This window comes from Dermacentor andersoni, chromosome 3 (assembly GCF_023375885.2).
Source record: "Dermacentor andersoni chromosome 3, qqDerAnde1_hic_scaffold, whole genome shotgun sequence".
NCBI classification, from domain to species: domain Eukaryota; kingdom Metazoa; phylum Arthropoda; class Arachnida; order Ixodida; family Ixodidae; genus Dermacentor; species Dermacentor andersoni.
The window spans coordinates 138,362,441-138,380,023 of NC_092816.1; the positions used below are offsets into that span (position 1 = coordinate 138,362,441).

At 46.6% G+C, this 17,583-nt stretch overlaps 1 protein-coding gene across 1 annotated transcript in view; it reads left to right on the plus strand.

The window, feature by feature from the left end:
• The window catches only part of LOC126525018 (phospholipid-transporting ATPase ABCA3-like), a 51,075-nt gene extending 44,978 nt beyond the window's left edge, over positions 1–6,097 (plus strand). Inside the window, exons 10-12 of the mRNA XM_050173078.3 lie at positions 17–171; positions 2,073–2,228; positions 5,072–6,097. Of these exons, the coding sequence (XP_050029035.3) occupies positions 17–171; positions 2,073–2,228; positions 5,072–5,449 (689 nt within the window). The 3' untranslated portion in view covers positions 5,450–6,097. The remainder of the gene's footprint in view (positions 1–16; positions 172–2,072; positions 2,229–5,071) is intronic.
• The last annotated feature ends 11,486 nt before the right edge of the window (positions 6,098–17,583 follow it).

Sequence of the window (17,583 nt, forward strand, 5' to 3'; positions counted from 1 at the left end):
GAATCTTTCCTTTCAGGGCTACAGAAGCCGACTTCTGGTCGCGTTTTCGTCTGCGGCTACGATGTGGTGAAGCACACGAACGTGGCGCGCGCGACCATCGGCTTCTGCCCACAACGAGACCTACTCTTCAGCGACCTCACAGTCTGGGAACATCTAATGTACTTCGGCACCGTGAGTATAACTGAAGTCTGTTTCTTTTATTTCTCTCTCACCTGATTTCTTCGTAGTGCACCCCCCCCCCCCCCCCAATCCGGTATTGATTTCATATTTCTACAGTCTTCATGCAATTATGCTGTTGTCCATTCATTAAGGGCGCTCGGAGAAAATCGCCCGAAATACGCACTCAAATCATTTTCTTCTGCCAATTTGGTTGTTTAGCGAATGTTCCTCATGCTTGCGGACGTGCGGCGCATTGAGGAATGTACGCGAAAAACAGGAATTACATAGTAAAATCGACAGATGTATTCACGAGTAGGTAAAAGAAAAACACCAAAGCACAGTCGTGAACAAGCACAGCAAGCAAGTGGAGCGGCCTCAACGCCTATATAGAGTACCACAAGTTCCTGCTCAAACTACCCGTAACGCTAAACCCTAAGCGATAAGGCGGCGTACAAGTAACAGGGCGGCGTTCTCACCGTACTGTTGGTCCGCGGTGGCTTGAACTGGCAGACGAGGCGAAGTAGGGGCTCTCACCATTGGCTCTGACCGGTGGAGGCTGGGAGGGCGTCAGGTGGTGTTGGTGGCGGGTGGCGGCAAGAGGTTGGATACCGCGTATCGAGTCATATGTGTCAGGACTACCTAGTGAGAAGTCCAGTCACCCATGCACGCCCGTACATGACGCTTAGCACTTGTCTGCGCAGCCGCCCACGATGTCGGCAACAGATCCCTGGTAGTCCCGTAACGCCAAGCGGCCTTGGGCCCCGCTCCTGCTCAGCGGTGCCTTTCTTCCTAGTGCTGTTTATAATGCGCTGAAATAATGACTCATTTCACGAATGTTGTTCCAGGAATTCTTTTTCAAGTGAAGCTTGTATTGGTTCACAAGTGGCGTTGCCGTGGTCATGCAAAAACCCAGTTACTCCCAGAGCAGAGCAGCTACGGGGAAGGGCGGTTCATGAGTTGATAGCTGCGCCAGCGCCGGACCGTGAGTCATTAGCAAGGATTTCAGCTGCATAGGCGCGCGCTCATGACACACGCGCAACCAATCAGAGCCGTTTCACTTCAGCCGGTGAGGGAAAGGGCAGGAAAGGGTGTCGCGGGTGTTTCCGTTCAGTTAAGACTCCCAAAACGGATTAGATGGCCACCCGTTGTGCGTTCCCCCGAAGAACGGGCTGCGTTTGACAAACAGCGGCGAGAACTCGCCCGTGAAAGGGCTCGCTGTCAGCGCGCCGATCCAGCCATTAGAGCCGCCCGAGCCCAGTCAATCCGACAGCAACTAGAAGATGCCGAGATGAGGGAGCGGGAGGCCGAAGCAATCCGGCACCGTTACCTGTGGGTTACGTAACCGTGACAAAGGCCAGGTGCACGCAGGACAAGCTTTGCTTACCCCCATTTTCTGGTAGCGGAAGGATTGGTCATTTTTTATTTCCCACTACCCCTAACTGAATACCTGACAGGATATTTAGAGTACATAGAAATTAATTACTGTTGAACCGAAATAACAACCTCGTTGTACCAAAAGAAGTGCGTCTCACTCAGAACTCCTTTGTAACGGACAAAAAATCCCACGTTAAATCACGCCAATGAATTGAGATTATATTGCACACCTCGACAGTGTTCAATAAGTTAAACGTTAACCTGTAGATCACCTGGACAGTGATGTTGAAGAGGTCAGACAAAATACCTATCTAAAGCCTTTCCCTAGAGGTCTGTTTGACTTACAGACTCTTGGGTTTTACAGACAGTGGAGCAGAGGTACAAAGTACATAAAATTATATACGCAACTGTTGTACAAGTATGCACAGAACAGTCGCGCTACTTAAGAGATATTCATAACATATTCTGCATGGAAAGATAGTTACACAGCAAAAGGTGACATTCCCCCTTTTCCTCACCGGTATGCGTTCTTCTCTCAGCTGAAGCATATGCAGCCCGGATCACTGATGAGTGCCGCACAAGACATGGTGGTCGCGGCGAGCCTGGAAAACGACGTGCGCACATTGGTGCAAGATCTCAAGAGGGGCCCAACGAAGCGACTCAGTATAGCCATCGCCACTCTTGGCAAGCCAAAGGTTTGTTACAAGTACCACACTGTGCACAGCAGCTTGCTCTGTCTACGATACACAAGAGGGATAACCCCCCCTCCCCCCCCCGCAACAGAAATGCCGACTGACTTCATGGAGCTCCTCGTAATTGTATTGCTGTGTTTTCCCGCTAAGTGGGTATAGGCGGAAACATAAGCAATCTACAGCTAAACCGATGCCACTGGTAGAATGTCTAGCTTTCTGTTGACAAGTTTTGTGACTATTGTCATGCTACTCTTGCTAAACTGTGACGTCTTTTCGCTACGGACATAAATTTGCTTGACATCGTGAATCTGCTTTTGTCTCGATTCTTAAAAAAAAAAAAAAAAGCGACCGCAGAAACACTTGCGATGCTTCAAAAGTCGTTTGTGGAGGAGGCACAGTGGATCGAGCAGTTCCAAGAGGAGAAGTGAGAGTCAAATAATATGCTCATTTCGGCTGACCTCCAACTGATCGTAGATGAAACATTGTCGAAAAGGTTAAAGAAAAGATTCAGTGGCGATTCAGCGGTAAACGCGAGAGAAATTCCTCAGCAATACGTCGCCCCTCTTTGAGGTTTCGGATGCATGATCTAAACCACGTTCACTACATTGCAAAATGTTCTTCTGGACCTCAATCAACACACGTACTGCCTCTTTGAGGAGCGAAGTGCAACTGACGGTGGTCCGGAGCAGACCACCGTCAATTGCACTATATGCATACACACGTATATATACCACATGACCAGCTTCCCACATTTCACACACATTCACTTTTTTTCCACGTTGACACTTCTAATGCTATATGCATTAAAATATCAACGAGGCTCGCCAAAACCCAATTTACAAGGTTTCAGACACTGCTTGTATGAATTTAAATTCTTAGTGGATTTTGAGTGAGAGCATAGGCTTGAGACACATTGGTGTGAAGTTTGTTCCCTGCCTGCTCACAAAGGGCAAAAAAAACAACAACAAGTACCTTGTTTTATTTCGTGCCAGGATTTGAAAAATCACATTGAAAGTCATCCAACTCTACTTTCAAAGATTATATCGAGTGACAAAAGCTGCCACTGTGGGTTTGACATTAAACCAAACAGATTTCAATCCAGACCAAGTTGCCTTCTTCAACAAGAGCGAAAAGCATACCAGTGTATTCGTCCGAAGCCGAAGGTCGTTGTTATCTGTTTGTTCCGGCAAGTCTGGAATTGTGCACCAGGAATTTTTTTTTTTTCCTTTTCGACAGATTTTGAATACCAGAAGAACTTCTTCTTGGACAAGTTGGTGCTTCGGATGGCTGTACATGTTTTGGCGCGTGGTTTTGAAAGCTGAAAAAAGGAGAGTGGAGAGACAGTGATGTGCCAGCTGTTTCTTCTCAGTCCTTTGTAAGCTTTCTAAACGACGCGCCAAAACAAGAATGTACTGCAATATTGTCAATCAGTAATTTCACCTGAAGCTGTTGTGGTAATTGAGAGAGCATGTGTGTGTGAGCGAAACGAGTAAATTTTTGGAATGCGGCTGATTGGTCTCTCCATCAAGACAGCGCCGCAGCTCATACTGATTTGTCTGCGACGTTGTATTCAGTCCCTCAGGCATCAGACCGTCGTTTTCTACCCATCCTACTCATCGGTCGGAGCTCCCTCGAATTCTTTCTCTCTTTGCCTTTAAAGAAGTAAATTCAATAAAGAAAGGAGATTTTGCTCTGTGCGAGAATTGAAGACAGCTTCCCAGGGATCACTCAACAACACCAGGTTCGAAGAGCTCCACAGTAGCTTCTAACAAGAAAGAAAAAAATGTTAGAGAAGTTTATTGACTTCAGTGGGAATTCTTTTTAAGGGAACTTCATGATTTGTTTTTAAATGAAAATAAGATGCTTCTTTAGGTTCCCCCTCGCATGAAACCCCACCCTTGAGGCACACCGCTGCGTCTGTTGCCGTCTACATGTACAAGACATTTGTTTAAAGGGGCGTTCTAAACTGGCAGTTACCTTAGGCCATTGTTTCCAACAAGATAGCCTGCACGTCCTATGCACGTTGTAAAATTTCTGCAGCGCTAAGCACTGATGCGCGCAGAAAAGAACAAAAACGGACGAGGGAGGAATCGTCCTTCGTCCGTTTTTGTTATTCTTTCCGCACATCAGTGCTTCGCCCTGCAGGTATTTTATAAGATGAATCTAAAGCAACTCACCCACATCGCTATTCTTATTCACATCCTATGCATTAATTATATCAATGAACGTTTAGAGTAACAGATTTAGGAATACGTAAATGGAGCAGAGACCTTTGCGGGGAGTCTAATTTTGACATCAGAGCTACTCGCACATTTCCTTCTTTCTCTGGTCATTTAAATATATGTGACCCTCATTAATCTATAGGAATGGTAGAAGCAGAAGCGGCATCGGATATTTTTGTGTTTGTGTTTTGAAAATTCTGCGGTTTTTGTTATAAATGTTACTGTTAATTTCGTCTGGGATATTTACAATTTCTACATCCCTAAAAGCGCTGTACGAGGAAATGTATGTCAAAAAGTATGAGCGCTCTGATGACCTTAACTCTTCTATTCGTCGCACTGTCTAGATTACAGGCGCGTTTATAATAAAGCCTTGGTTTCCCGTCATTGCATGCTGCGCAGAGCTCGTATTACGCAATGGCACTTTTTTGTTCAATTCCTTATCATCCAACTGCCCGTGCACGAACGGCCTATCCTGGTGCTAACGCCGGCAGTGCGCCACTAAAACCGCTGGCTAATAAATATTGCTAGTCAAAATTAGAATGCCCCCCAATTTTCTTTTTTTTAAATCGCCGTTGTGAATCGTCGTCCGGTTGAGACGAGCTCGAACCGAACCGAATCGGGCAGGTGGTCCTCGTCGACGAGCCCACCTCGGGCCTGGACCGGCGCAACACGCACCTCGTGTGGCACATGCTGCTGCAAGCGCGCCGTTCGAGCGCGCTGCTCATCTCGACGCACGACATGACCGAGGCGGACGTGCTGGCCGACCGCGTCGTCAGCCTCAGCCAGGGCATCGTAGTCTGCAACGCCTCGCCGACCCATCTGAAGAGCATCTACGGTAAGAGCGAGGAAGGTTTTCTTTCTCCTTTTTTTTTTCTTTTTGTGCTACAGAACAGTTCTATTCGTTCGGAAGTCCGGTTCTCTCTTTTGCTGCAGTATAGTGACAAAACCGTCGGCGCTACCCACGAAGCGACAATCGGAATCATGAAAAGTGCTTCAGCATAATTTCTACTGTCATGACTAGAGAGCGGAACTTTGCGTGAAATGCATATTTTCCCTTTGTATTCGCCGTGCCTATCTCTTACGTAAGCACGAAGTGTGGGTCTAGAAACATTTTAATGGCACCTCTATCGGCACCTTCAAACGACTGTTTTGATCTTGGTGCCTATATTGAATTTTCAGAGCCTGAAGATGTCTGTTCCATGTAATGTCGAAGATTCATCACCCGCGGGGGAACATGACTGAAAGCAAACACTCTGCTGCTGTAAAGTTGTCATTAACTGTTTTTCAGCAGACGAGAGTGTCGCTGAGAGAAGGGCTCAAACTGCTTTTCTTGACAACGCAGATTACTTAGTGTACTTATACGCTCACTTCCTATTTTTAGCCGACATGATCGAGAAACTTGAATGTTTGGGCGCACTTAACGATGGCCAGGAATGTTGCACTGATTTTGGATGTTCAGGAAAGGTTAGCCACCGTGATGAATGGAACTGTTGCTAACAGAGTTAGTTCAAAAGTTAAATCCTTCTCCAACATAAATCGCGGCTTCTCTGTGCTCAAATAAGTGTCAAAAGTTGTGACTGGCGAACATTCTGCCGATTCCAGAGGACATTGAACTATCGAACGTTCTGAAGTGCAAGCATTTGCCGTTAACTCTGCTGTATAATAAGCTTTCATTTCCTGCATAGAAACTAAAACTCATTGAAAAAAGGCACATGAAACCTGAATATTCTGACATGGTGTATTTCTGCCGCAGCATTTACAGCTTTTCTTATGGTGTGTATAGTACTACTAGATTTTGGATAAATGCTATAACCTAAGCAACTTGCCTCATTCCGCAATATCAAGAAAATAAAAGCGATTTCATGCAACAAGGGCTAAGTGGGCTGTACTTTTTTAAAATTATAATTTATCCTCAGGTGCACTGCGGTAGATTTATTATTGAGCCTATCATTCCTAAAGAACAGTATGTGGCGCCTATATATGGTTTAATTGTCAGATGTAGTGCCTGCTATGAGTCTCTACAGCATAAATTTTTAGTGCCTAAACATCTGGTCTCTAGTCATGACCACGGAAGTGTTAGAAAAATTGGGTTTTCTGCAAGTATAACGCCCGTAACGTACCGTTACGCTACGTAAGAATATATTCTTCACATTTTATATATCGTCATCGGTGAGCAAGAAAATGTATGGAAATGTGATAAGGCTCGGAATAGAGAGAGTCGAAGATCGTAATATATGAACTGCAAGTTTTCATGGACGTGAGACAAACTCAACTGGCCAAAATTAGGCGCCAGTTACATGCACATACGTATACACTAGAACTCACTAGAATATGCTCGAGTTGTTCGAATGGCGGGTGCACCGCATGCATTCGGGTGGTGCACGCAACGGGCATCGATGGTACGATTCTTCCATCAGCCGAGCCAATGGGACGGCTGTGTCGTTTGAGTATCCCTGGTAGCTCCCACAAGGATATTCCGGTAACCGAAAAGCCGTCGATCAAACATCCCTAACGCGACACTTGCTCGTTGTCTGCGCGTGCTTGCTGGCAGGAAGCTCCGAATATCGTCTCTACACCTTCTCATTAATAACTACCGCAGGCGTCGGCTACAAGGTGAGCCTAGAGAAGAACACCAGGGCGCCATTTCAGAAGCAACAGGTGCTGTCAATACTGCGGCGGTACGTGCCATCGGCCGAACTCCTGCACGACGATCCAGAGCAGGCCACCATCGGGCTGTACACGGTCGTCTCGAAGGACTTCGACCGGATGTTCCTCGAGCTGGAAAGGGCCAGCGTGCGCTTGGGCATCCGATCTATCGGGCTCACTGTGTCCACGCTCAAGGATATCTACCTCAAGTGAGTTACCCATCTCGTCGAATGGTTCCCATTCAGCTGCAAGGTCTTCTTCACCAGGCTGTTGTATTACTTTATGATGTCATTCTTGCGTGGCATAAAAAAGACTAAATTATAAGGTACGATGCAACAGCGCTAAAGACGAACAGTAAGGGAAGAAACAACAAAACGTAGCGCCCTTCCACCAACTCGTCTTGCTGTCCTTACTTTCGCTAAATTATGTCGTTTAAGGTTTCAAACGTTAAAGGTACGCCATAGTAGGGGACTTCGGGATATATACCACAGCATTTTTTTTAGCGCATTTCATTTCTACGAAGTTTCAATTTGCCGCGTATAACAGTTCACAAGTGGCAAGCTTTTGAGCGTTCGTAGTACAGGCACACAGGCCACTGCTTTCAGAGTCGGCGTGAAGCGCGGAACGCCGCACAAAGTGCAAAGCGGAATATTGCTCAATTGGCGATGTCAATAATAAGAGCGTCCGTCTGTTACCTGCACATTGAGGCAATATGAAATTGGTAGATACACACAATCTGCTGGTACGAACGATACGCACTAACCACAGGTCTACGGTGCAGGATTGGCAGTTGGCAAGTTGGACTGACTTCGCGCAACGCACACATTATAGTGTGGCAACTTTCGTGCCCGCATTTCAAATGTCGCAGCGCGCAGTAATGTTGAGGGGGGAGAAGGCGTTGTGCGCATCGCGAAGTTGTTGAGATGGGGCCGTGCAAACTGTGAGAACATGGTTCTATCGCAGTAAATATAAATCTTAAGAACCAATCAATCAATCACTCGTTTATTTAATTTCCCAGGAAGAACTCGAAGGTCTGAATGTAACCCTGGATCTGAAAAATATTAATCAATCAGTCAAAAGTTTATTATAGCGCCCAGTAACAGCTTATGATAACAGTAGCTGTCGTTTTCTATTTTTCACTAAGGGTTCCGCAGATCCTGCTGTTGTGGTACTCAGTGACTAACTTTCACTCAAAATTGGCGTGCATATCTTGGCAGCGGATTTCTCACTGACCTAATATTTCTTTATATGATTCTGAAGCTTTTGACAATGTTAACCACTCCTTGATTTATCGACATGTGAATAATCGACTGGACTCGTGCGTTCCTATAACCTCGCGTCCAGTTTTTTAGTGCTCATGGTTCTACCTCCAATATGGCCCCAGTAGAAGCAGGCGTTCCCCAAAAGCCTTGCCTTGGTCCTCTTTTATTTTTAATGTACGTAAAAAATCTACCCAATAACATATCTTCGCAGGTTTATTTGTTCGCAGACGAATGCGTCATTGATTGCACAATAACTAACTCTTGTGTGTCAGGCTGATTTAAATAGCGCCCGTGATTGGTGCAACATTTCGCTGATGGAACTTAAACTTACCAAATGTAAAATTATGCGGATGTTCCGTACCAAGACCACCTGCCAACTCTACGTACTGAATGATTTTCCACTGCAGTATGTAACATTATTTATTTATTTATTTATTTATTTGTTTATTTATTTATTTATTTATTTATTTATTTATTTATTTATTTATTTATTTATTTATGGATACTGCATCCTTAATGGGGCTATTGCAAGAATCGGATGAACAACAAACACACAACATTTATAAACAAGGTTGCGTGAATTGTTTCAGTTGTAGTGAACGGATGTTACCCGGTAATGAATTCCAGACTTCAATTGTTGATGGAAAAGAAACGTGTACATCATACCATTACCTCGGTAATCATGTAGTTAACTTGTTGAAACAACACGTACAATACGCAGCGTCTAAAGCAAACCGTACCTTAGGCTACATAAACAGAAATATTTACCTCGCTCTTGTTTCCATAAAGTTACTGTTATATACCGCATACGTCCGTCCACAACTGCAATATGATTAATCTATGTGGCACTCACATCAGGCCACGTTTAATAGGAAGCGCACTTGCAGCAGGACAGGATCGTTCCATTCGCTTCATATTCTCAAATTATGGTCGAACTCCGAATGTCACACAGATTGAGGACTCCCTTGGTGTTTTATTGCTTTTCTTTTCGTCGCAATTAGCAATCGCGCATTTCTCTTTCTAACAAGATATGCTGTCGCGACACAGCTATTCGCTTCCTATGCATTCACTCAGCACCATTTCTATAAGTCGGTCGAGAGCACCAGCATAAGATCAACACACCCCGATAAAATGTTCACCACACGCGCACAGATTCATTCTCCAGCCCCCCCCCCCCCCCCCCCCCCCCCGCTAACACCAATAAAAGGAATCATCTACTCGCATGAAAAACTATTATTTGAGATCCGTTCTCTTTACAAATTAATTGAATAGCATTAAGTAACACTGCAATTCCGCCTTTGTTATTGTGTATTTTTGTCAGTTTATTATATACTGCACTCCTTCTAAATATGCATTCTTGTTTATGTGCTATATTTGCTTTCTTGATTCTTCAGCTTTTTTTCCACCCCTGTCCTCCGTAATGTACTCCCATGAAACTTGAGGTTGTTAAAAATATAAATAACCAAATAAATAAGTGCGTTGTTCGAAGCCCCATAAAATCACTCATTTATCGTCGAAACCAAAGGCACAATTCATCAAAAGAATGCTTTAGGGCTGCGCAGCAAACCTCGGGCGATGCGAGATAGACACCTTTATTATTAGGCTTAGAGAGCTTTATTCTTTAATTGAGACTGGTGTTTTCTCTCGCAGGTTGACCTTGGCCAGCTTGTCCCTTAAGAAAATTCACGCGCGAGCACAGCTCCTGCGTACGTACAACTCATGGCTATATGTTACGTTTCTCGCGAGCATCCTTGCTTATATATGTGTGTGCAACGCAAGCTATACTCCCAGCGTATTCCGAATAACCGTACCAATATATTTGCATTGCTGACTCAAACCACTATTATCTCACTGCAGTGTTCTTCGTGTACTGAAATGGCCATAAGATGTATCAGCTGTTCAGTGCATGGTTGGTTAAGCGCTCGCAGTAGCCATCCCGCCGTGGAGGTTCCAACGCACGTTGACACCGCACTGCGATGGACTTGGTATTGAACACTGTGGCTGCGTTTGAAAGTAGCCCTGTTTTGGAACATCGACGGTTGCTTAAATTGTGTGCTTGGCACGGCACGTTTACCGTTCTTATCGATGTTTCGAGTACTTGACAGAGCTTCCTGTGCATGCAATTAGCCAGAATTCACAATACAGCACAGCGACCACGCATACCTACTCCATATGTTAATTAACGACAACATTTAGGAATATTAAAATAGCCGAATCGACAAGGGTGAATTGCAGACCAGTGAAAAGTAATACTAGAACATACATATTTGTAATATATTCCACACATAGGGTGCGGCGATTCGTATATCTATCCGTCTCATTGTAGCAAAGCCTATCGCATGTTGCACGTTCAGTGCGCGGTCTCTATCGCTTGGTGTGTGCATTTTTTTTTCTGGAATGTGCATTGTCATTGTGAGTACCATTTACCAACGCCTGCTGTATATTTTCGTTTTACTAAATGATTGTGCAGGAGAGGTCGGCACCATGCGTGATGCCCACTACTTCTACCCTCTTATGCAAACAGTAATTATAAAAAAATTGGCCAGCTCAAAGAAACAAACGAGAAAGAAACGAGGAGACTGATGTCTTCGCTCGCGGAAAGGCTCCCTTCTTCTGCGACTTGACGCTGGTGTAGAAGGCTCTCTTCTTCGCGACTTGACAATGGCGGCTCTTGCAGGGTCGTCTCGGAGGAGCCGTATATCTACATCTGAGTTGAACTTATGAAAATGGAGCGAGAAGAGCAAGAGATGGGACAAAGGAAACAGAGGTCGCTTGCACGAGGCATTTTAGCCGCCGATTATTTTATAGTAGTTTAAGAAGGTACTGCAGTGTGTCAAACATGTGTGTATCGCAGCCAACCAGGACCGAGAACCAGGCGCCCGTATTCACAGAAAGCTCTTACGCTACAAACATGGTTCGTAAAAGAAAATTCCATTCAATCCTGATGAAGGGGATGCTATTAACGAAGGTGGCTAGCCAGTGACAAACATTACGAAAAGATTTGTGAATTCGGCCCCCGATAAAGCAATCCTTTATTTTCCAGAGTTGATCATCCCTAGGGCGACATCGCTTAGTACTTTGACTCGTTTCTCCCAAAAGACTAGCCATAACTGGGACCACCTTCCCGATCTTCATTTCGAACCAAGATGCCCACCCTTAACGCTCATTCTTCTTTGGTAATCGATATGCGGCAATGTGAAGCATCCCGGACGAGTTGTACCCAGTTTACTCTAAGGGGCATTCGAACGTTTTCCTCGGTAGATCCCGAAGGTCACGCAGCCTTAAATTGTGGGCCGTTTGCATGGGCATGTGCCCCTGAGTATGTGCCTTTAGGCGTCTGCCGCTCTTCACTGAACCTCTTTGACGCTAACTTGGATTGTTGGGTACCACAACAACAGCAAACACCCCCATGCGCTGCGCTCTGAGTGAGATTGAAACACGTTGCGAAAAACATTTAACAGTTCACTGCACGACAGTTACATGATTGGTAACAACCAGTCTCTACCAAACTAAGCATGCTTCTCATTACGTAAATGTCAATTGAAGTTGAGCCTGTGTTTTTTGCCCCTTCTCTCTGTAAATCCTGACGGCTCCTAGAAGGACAGAAATTATTAAACAATAAATACACGAGGCACATCGACGCAGTGCAGTCCTTACCTACTAATTTGTAGGCAAGCTCGCTTGGTGGCGCGATATGCAGCGGCCGACCTGGCCAACTTGATCACTATCCGCGGGGAGAAGCCTGGCTCGTGGTCGGCCGCCTACCGGGTGCTCATGTATGAGCGCGGCCTGTTCCTGTGCCGCGGGTGGGCGACGTACGTGCTGTTCGGCTGGCTGCTTTCCGTGCTGACGCTGGTGGCCGCCTTTCAGTGGATGAACGCCGACATGCTCGAGCAGGAGCCCGCGCCCGCAGACATCGTGCACTTGCCCGTGTCACTGCGTGAGCACTACCCGCACGCGGCCACCTTCCTCGACGATGATGGCGCCTCGAGGAACATCACCCACTACTACCAGCAGCTGGCGAGTGAAGCGTATATTACACTTTGCGAGCCGCGGAGGTTCTAAAAAAAAGGATCTGGAGTGGAAACTATATCCTGAAGGTGAAGCCGGACCAATGCCATCTTTGGATTGGCGCGATGAAACGTTAACTTATAGCCAAAAAATAATAATAATGAAAGCGCTTTTTTTACGCTTTCTGCAATGTTGACATAGGGCTAATTGCCGTACAGATATTGGTCGACGCTTACTTTTGTGTTACTGGTTTTAGGTTAAAAAAAGACGCCTGAAGCTCGCCAATTTTATTGGAGATAACGTCATCGATACTCAGCCGGAAGTAACTTTCGTCAGAAAAGTCGGCCAACTGTTATATTCCAACTATCCTGTCATTTACATTACCAGAGCAAAATCGCTTGATCTGTGGGTGGACTCCCGCCGACAAGGATCTATTTCAGAGTCAAAGTGTGTGGCGTCACCTCTGCTGGTAAGAAGCTGCGGGAGCTTCCGCTCCGGAAATTTTTAATGCGTTAGCATTAGGAGTGCCAAAATGAGAAAAGGTGCGCGAGTGTAGCATGGGGGAAGGTAAGAAAATTAAATTACGGGGTTTAACGTGCCAAAACCACTTTCTAAATATGAGGCACGCCGTAGTGGAGGACTCCAGAAATTTCGACCACCTGGGGTTCTTTAACGTGCACCTAAATCTAAGTACACGGGTGTTTTCGCATTTCGCCCTCATCGAAATGCGGTCTCTGCGGCCGGGATTCGATCCCGCGACCTCGTGCTCAGCAGCCCAACACCATAGCCACTGAGCAACCACGGCGGGTAGTGGGAGAAGCTGGTTACATGTTTGAGGTAGAGAGGGTATGGCAGAGCTTGAGCGCGTATGTGTGCACGTGTTCGTACATACATACATACATACATACATGTGTATATATATGTATATACAGGGTGTCCCAGCTAACTTTAGCCAGAGCTTTAAAATGTGCGAATGTCACGTAGCCAGACAGAACCAAGGTAATGTTGTTTGCCCTCGATTGCAGATATTGAGACTTTTTTTCATTCTATCTACTTACATAATTACTCTTATTAATTATTCAACTTCTCAAATATTATAATTAGATGAAAAGTGTCAATGCAAAGTGTCAAAAGCGGCGATGCCCTCTTATACCCTGACGAGCCCTGAAAGCAATCCCCCTGTGTTTCCGGGGCTCCGCAGTGACGACATCGACGAATGACTTTTCAACTACGACCGCGCGAGTTTCTGCAATCGGTGGACCAACAGTCAAAATTTTAGGCACGTCGCATTTTATTTGACTGTGGCTGCGAAGACGTGGTATTTCAACCACGAATCGGACATCGCGGATTGGTCAAAGTTTACCACCATACTGCGGCAAATCTTCTCTTCCTCGTATGGTCGTGCAGAAGTCTTCAAAAACAAGCTGGACACGCGTCTCCAACTTCCACAAGAGTCTTACACCTCATACATAGAGGATGCCTTGGCTCCGTGCCGCAGTGCGAACCCTAGGGGGACGCAAGCCGAACTTGTTCGACACATCTTAAAAGGCATTGGCTCTGTCGCGTTCAATGCTTTAATCGTGCAAAATCTGGCTTCCGTCCAAGACATCACTTCTACGTGTCAGCGCCTAGACAATCTGCAGTCTCTTCGTCTTCAAAAATACAGCAGCAATACTCAGGTTCCCCCTTTATTCTGGTCTACGTGCTACCATCTGCACCATCATTCGCATTTTGAAGTGCAAGAATTCAGGCGTTCTTATGCTGCCTGCGTCGCAGCCCCAACCTTCGACTTGAGCGAAGTCGCGAAGCAAAGTTGACAGTGATGACTACACCCACGATACCCGCGACGCCTCTTGATCCGGTATCGCGCCCGACACCCACGTGCGCGTACGTTGCTTCGCTACTAACACCTGCCATGACCTCTGTGCCTACTGGCGTTACCTATGGCCATTTGACTTCGATTGGCACCACGGCGCTAGCTGCGCCATCCTACCCTCAGTGCGTCCGCTTTGTCCGGTTTGCTTTTTAAAATGCGATATACGCAGCCATATAGCTCGCTTCTGCCGCCGTGGCCAGCAGGGTGAAATACTAAGGTATGCTGAACATAAGACAGACTGCGCCCGCCGACTTGACACATACTATCCCGGACCGAACTCATTCCCTCAGCAGCACCCGCCGTGGTTGCTCAGTGGCTATGGTGTTGGGCTGCTGAACACGAGGTCGCGGGATTGAATCCCGGCCACGGCGGCCGCATTTCGATGGGGGCGAAATGCGAAAACACCCGTGTGCTTAGATTTAGGTGCACGTTAAAGAACGCCAGGTGGTCGAAATTTCCGGAGTGCCCCACTACGGCGTGCCTCATAATCAGAAAGTGGTTTTGGCACGTAAAACCCCATAATTTAACTTAATTTAATTTATTTTAATTCCCTCAGCAGCGTTCTCTGTCTCCTCCATCTGTCCTGAATCTACTTCATAGTTACCACTCGGCAAGACGTTCTCCTTCGCCCTACCTGCGCTCTACTTCAAGGCTTGGCCCTACTTCCCACCTTGTTGACCAGCACTCGGAAAACTAACTGTTGGAGATTTTGGAGGGCAAACTACTTCCTATCGGCATTACAAGTTCCTCTTGTTTGCCAGACAAACATGCTTTATGTAACTGTTGAAGTTGTTGCCCTGTCAGCTCTCGACGATACCGGCACCGCCGTTTCTGTTCTTAGTGAGCTATGTTCGCGGCTCCGGAAAGTAAAAACGCTTTTAATGGACCTATTTGGCGCGGCCGGTGTTAATAAAATATTCATTGTACAGTGTACTGCTCGTGTTTGCGTCGACGGCATTCGCCACCGAATTGAGTTAATTATCCTTCCCACGTGTGTTCACGAACTTATCCAGGGCCGAGACTTCCTACACTCTGCTTCAGTCGTCATCTTATGTAGAAAGTTTTACATATGACGGATACATCGCTTGCACCTGCTACGGACTCTTCACCTTCATGCTTGAACGCGGCTGTCGCTGTAGGCTATGTCCTGCGTCCTTTTCGCGAAGACGTTGTAGCCGTTACATTGAGACAGGTAGCCGACGGAGACGTTCTAGTCGCCCCTTCTTCCCGCTGTATTTCTTGCGGAATTGTCATCGCCGCTGGTCTCGTCTAGTTTTCACGTGGCTGGCTTCTTCTGTCTGCGTGCCTGCAACAAACCCTAGATCATGTGACGGTCTACAAAGGGATGACTATGGCAACCCTCAACGGCCCTCAACTTGTCTTATCGTCACGCTTTGTCCTTCTTCATCTCCAGCAACAACCTCAGGTTTTGGTGATCCTTTCCCTCTGTCAGCAGTCATCGGTTCTGACCTAACAGCCGCTCAGTCCGAAGCCTTAGTGACTGTTTTGGCAAAGCACAAGACCTCTTTCGATAGCTGTTCCCCTTTGTTGAGCCAGACGTCTATTGACGCACACCGCATTGAAACCGATAGGTCTGCTATTATACGACGCTGCCCCTGTCGTGTATCGCCGTCCGAACGGAATGCCTTTAAACAACAGGTTGCTGACATGCTTGCGCGGCGCGCGAACGGTAATATGGCCTTCTTCTAGCTCCTCAGCTTCTCCTGTGGTTCAGGTAAATGAAAAAAAAATGTCTCCGTTAGGTTTTTCCTCGATTATTGAGCGGTAAACAAGATCACACGCAGTGATGTATATCCCATACCTCGAATTGACGACGTTTTGGACACACTACAGGGGGTGGAGTAACCCTACATCCTGGATCTTCGATCAGGAAATTGACACATTCCGATGAACGAGGCTGACAAAAAAAAAAAAAGACTGCATTCGCTACACCAGACGGACTTGAAAAATATAAGGTGGCGCCTTTTACTCTTTGTAACGCTCCCGCTGCATTTGAGCGCATGATAGACATTGTTCTTCGTAAACTAAAATTTAAGACATGCCTCTGTTATCTGCATGATTTTGTGGCCTTTTCCTCAAACTTCGGCCAACATCATCAAAGCTTAGACGAAGTTCTCAACTGCCTCGCGAATGCTGGTCTACAGGTCAACACAAGAAAAAGCACATTTGCCAGCTAAAGCATAAAAGTATTCGGCCACGTCATCTCAGAGAATGGCATCCAGCCAAACCCCGAAAAGACTGCTACTGTTCTCCAGTCTCCTCGCCCACAGCAAAAGAATGATTTACGTAGTTTCCTCGGCTTCGTCTTCGTCAATTTATGCGCAACTTCGCTGCAATAGCGGCTCCTCTTCACAAGCTACTGGGTGCCAGTGCCTCTTTCACGTGGTCTGACGACTGCGAGTTGGCTTTTCAAGCTCTTAAGCAACACCTTACTTTCGGACCAGTGCTTCACCACTTCGATGATAGAGCCCTCACCATACTCCATAATGACGCAAGAAGCGCACAAGGTATTGGAACAGCACTTCTGCAACGTAATGCAGCCTCTAAAGAGCAAGCGATAGCATATCCAGCCTAACACGCTCTGCGGCTGAGCTGAACTAACGCCATCACAGGGCAAGCGTGCCTGGCTATCGTTTGGTCGATTCAGAAATTTCGTCCATACCTTTACGGCCACCACTTAACCAACCTCACGAACCATCATGCTCAGTGTTGGCTGTCATCAATGAAGAACCTGTCATGGTTAGGATGCTGCATACTCCGCTGGCAGGAATATTACTTTACAATAACGTACAATTCTGGCCTAAGTCATCATGATATAGACGCATTGGCTTGCTGCCCGCTCTCGCTCCCTCCCGGTAACGCACCGGCGTCTTCCCCAAGAAGTCGTCCTTACGCTATGTCTGCGTCACACCAGCTCTCGATGACGCCCCTGGGCCATGTTCACGCTCTGATTTCGTCTTACTTCAGTGGGCAGACCTTTATTGCCGAACTCTCATGGATCGCCCTAGTGGGTTCACTGAACGAACCACCCAACAGCCGCTCACGACGCCAGCTTCCGCAATTCCGCCTGGTGTGCCATGGTGTGCTACTCCGCTACGTTTACCACCTGACAGGCAACAGGTGGGTCCGAGTCCTACCTCGCTGTCTTCGCCTTCGAGCATTAGAGGTGCTTAACGATGACGTCTGGGCTGGCCCCTTAGGCTTCCACAGGACCTACAACCGCATCAATATCCGCTGCTCCTGGCCGTTCCTATCGACAACGGTGGCCAAATACGTTGCCCCTTATGCATCATGTCAGCACCAAAAACGCTCGATTTTCC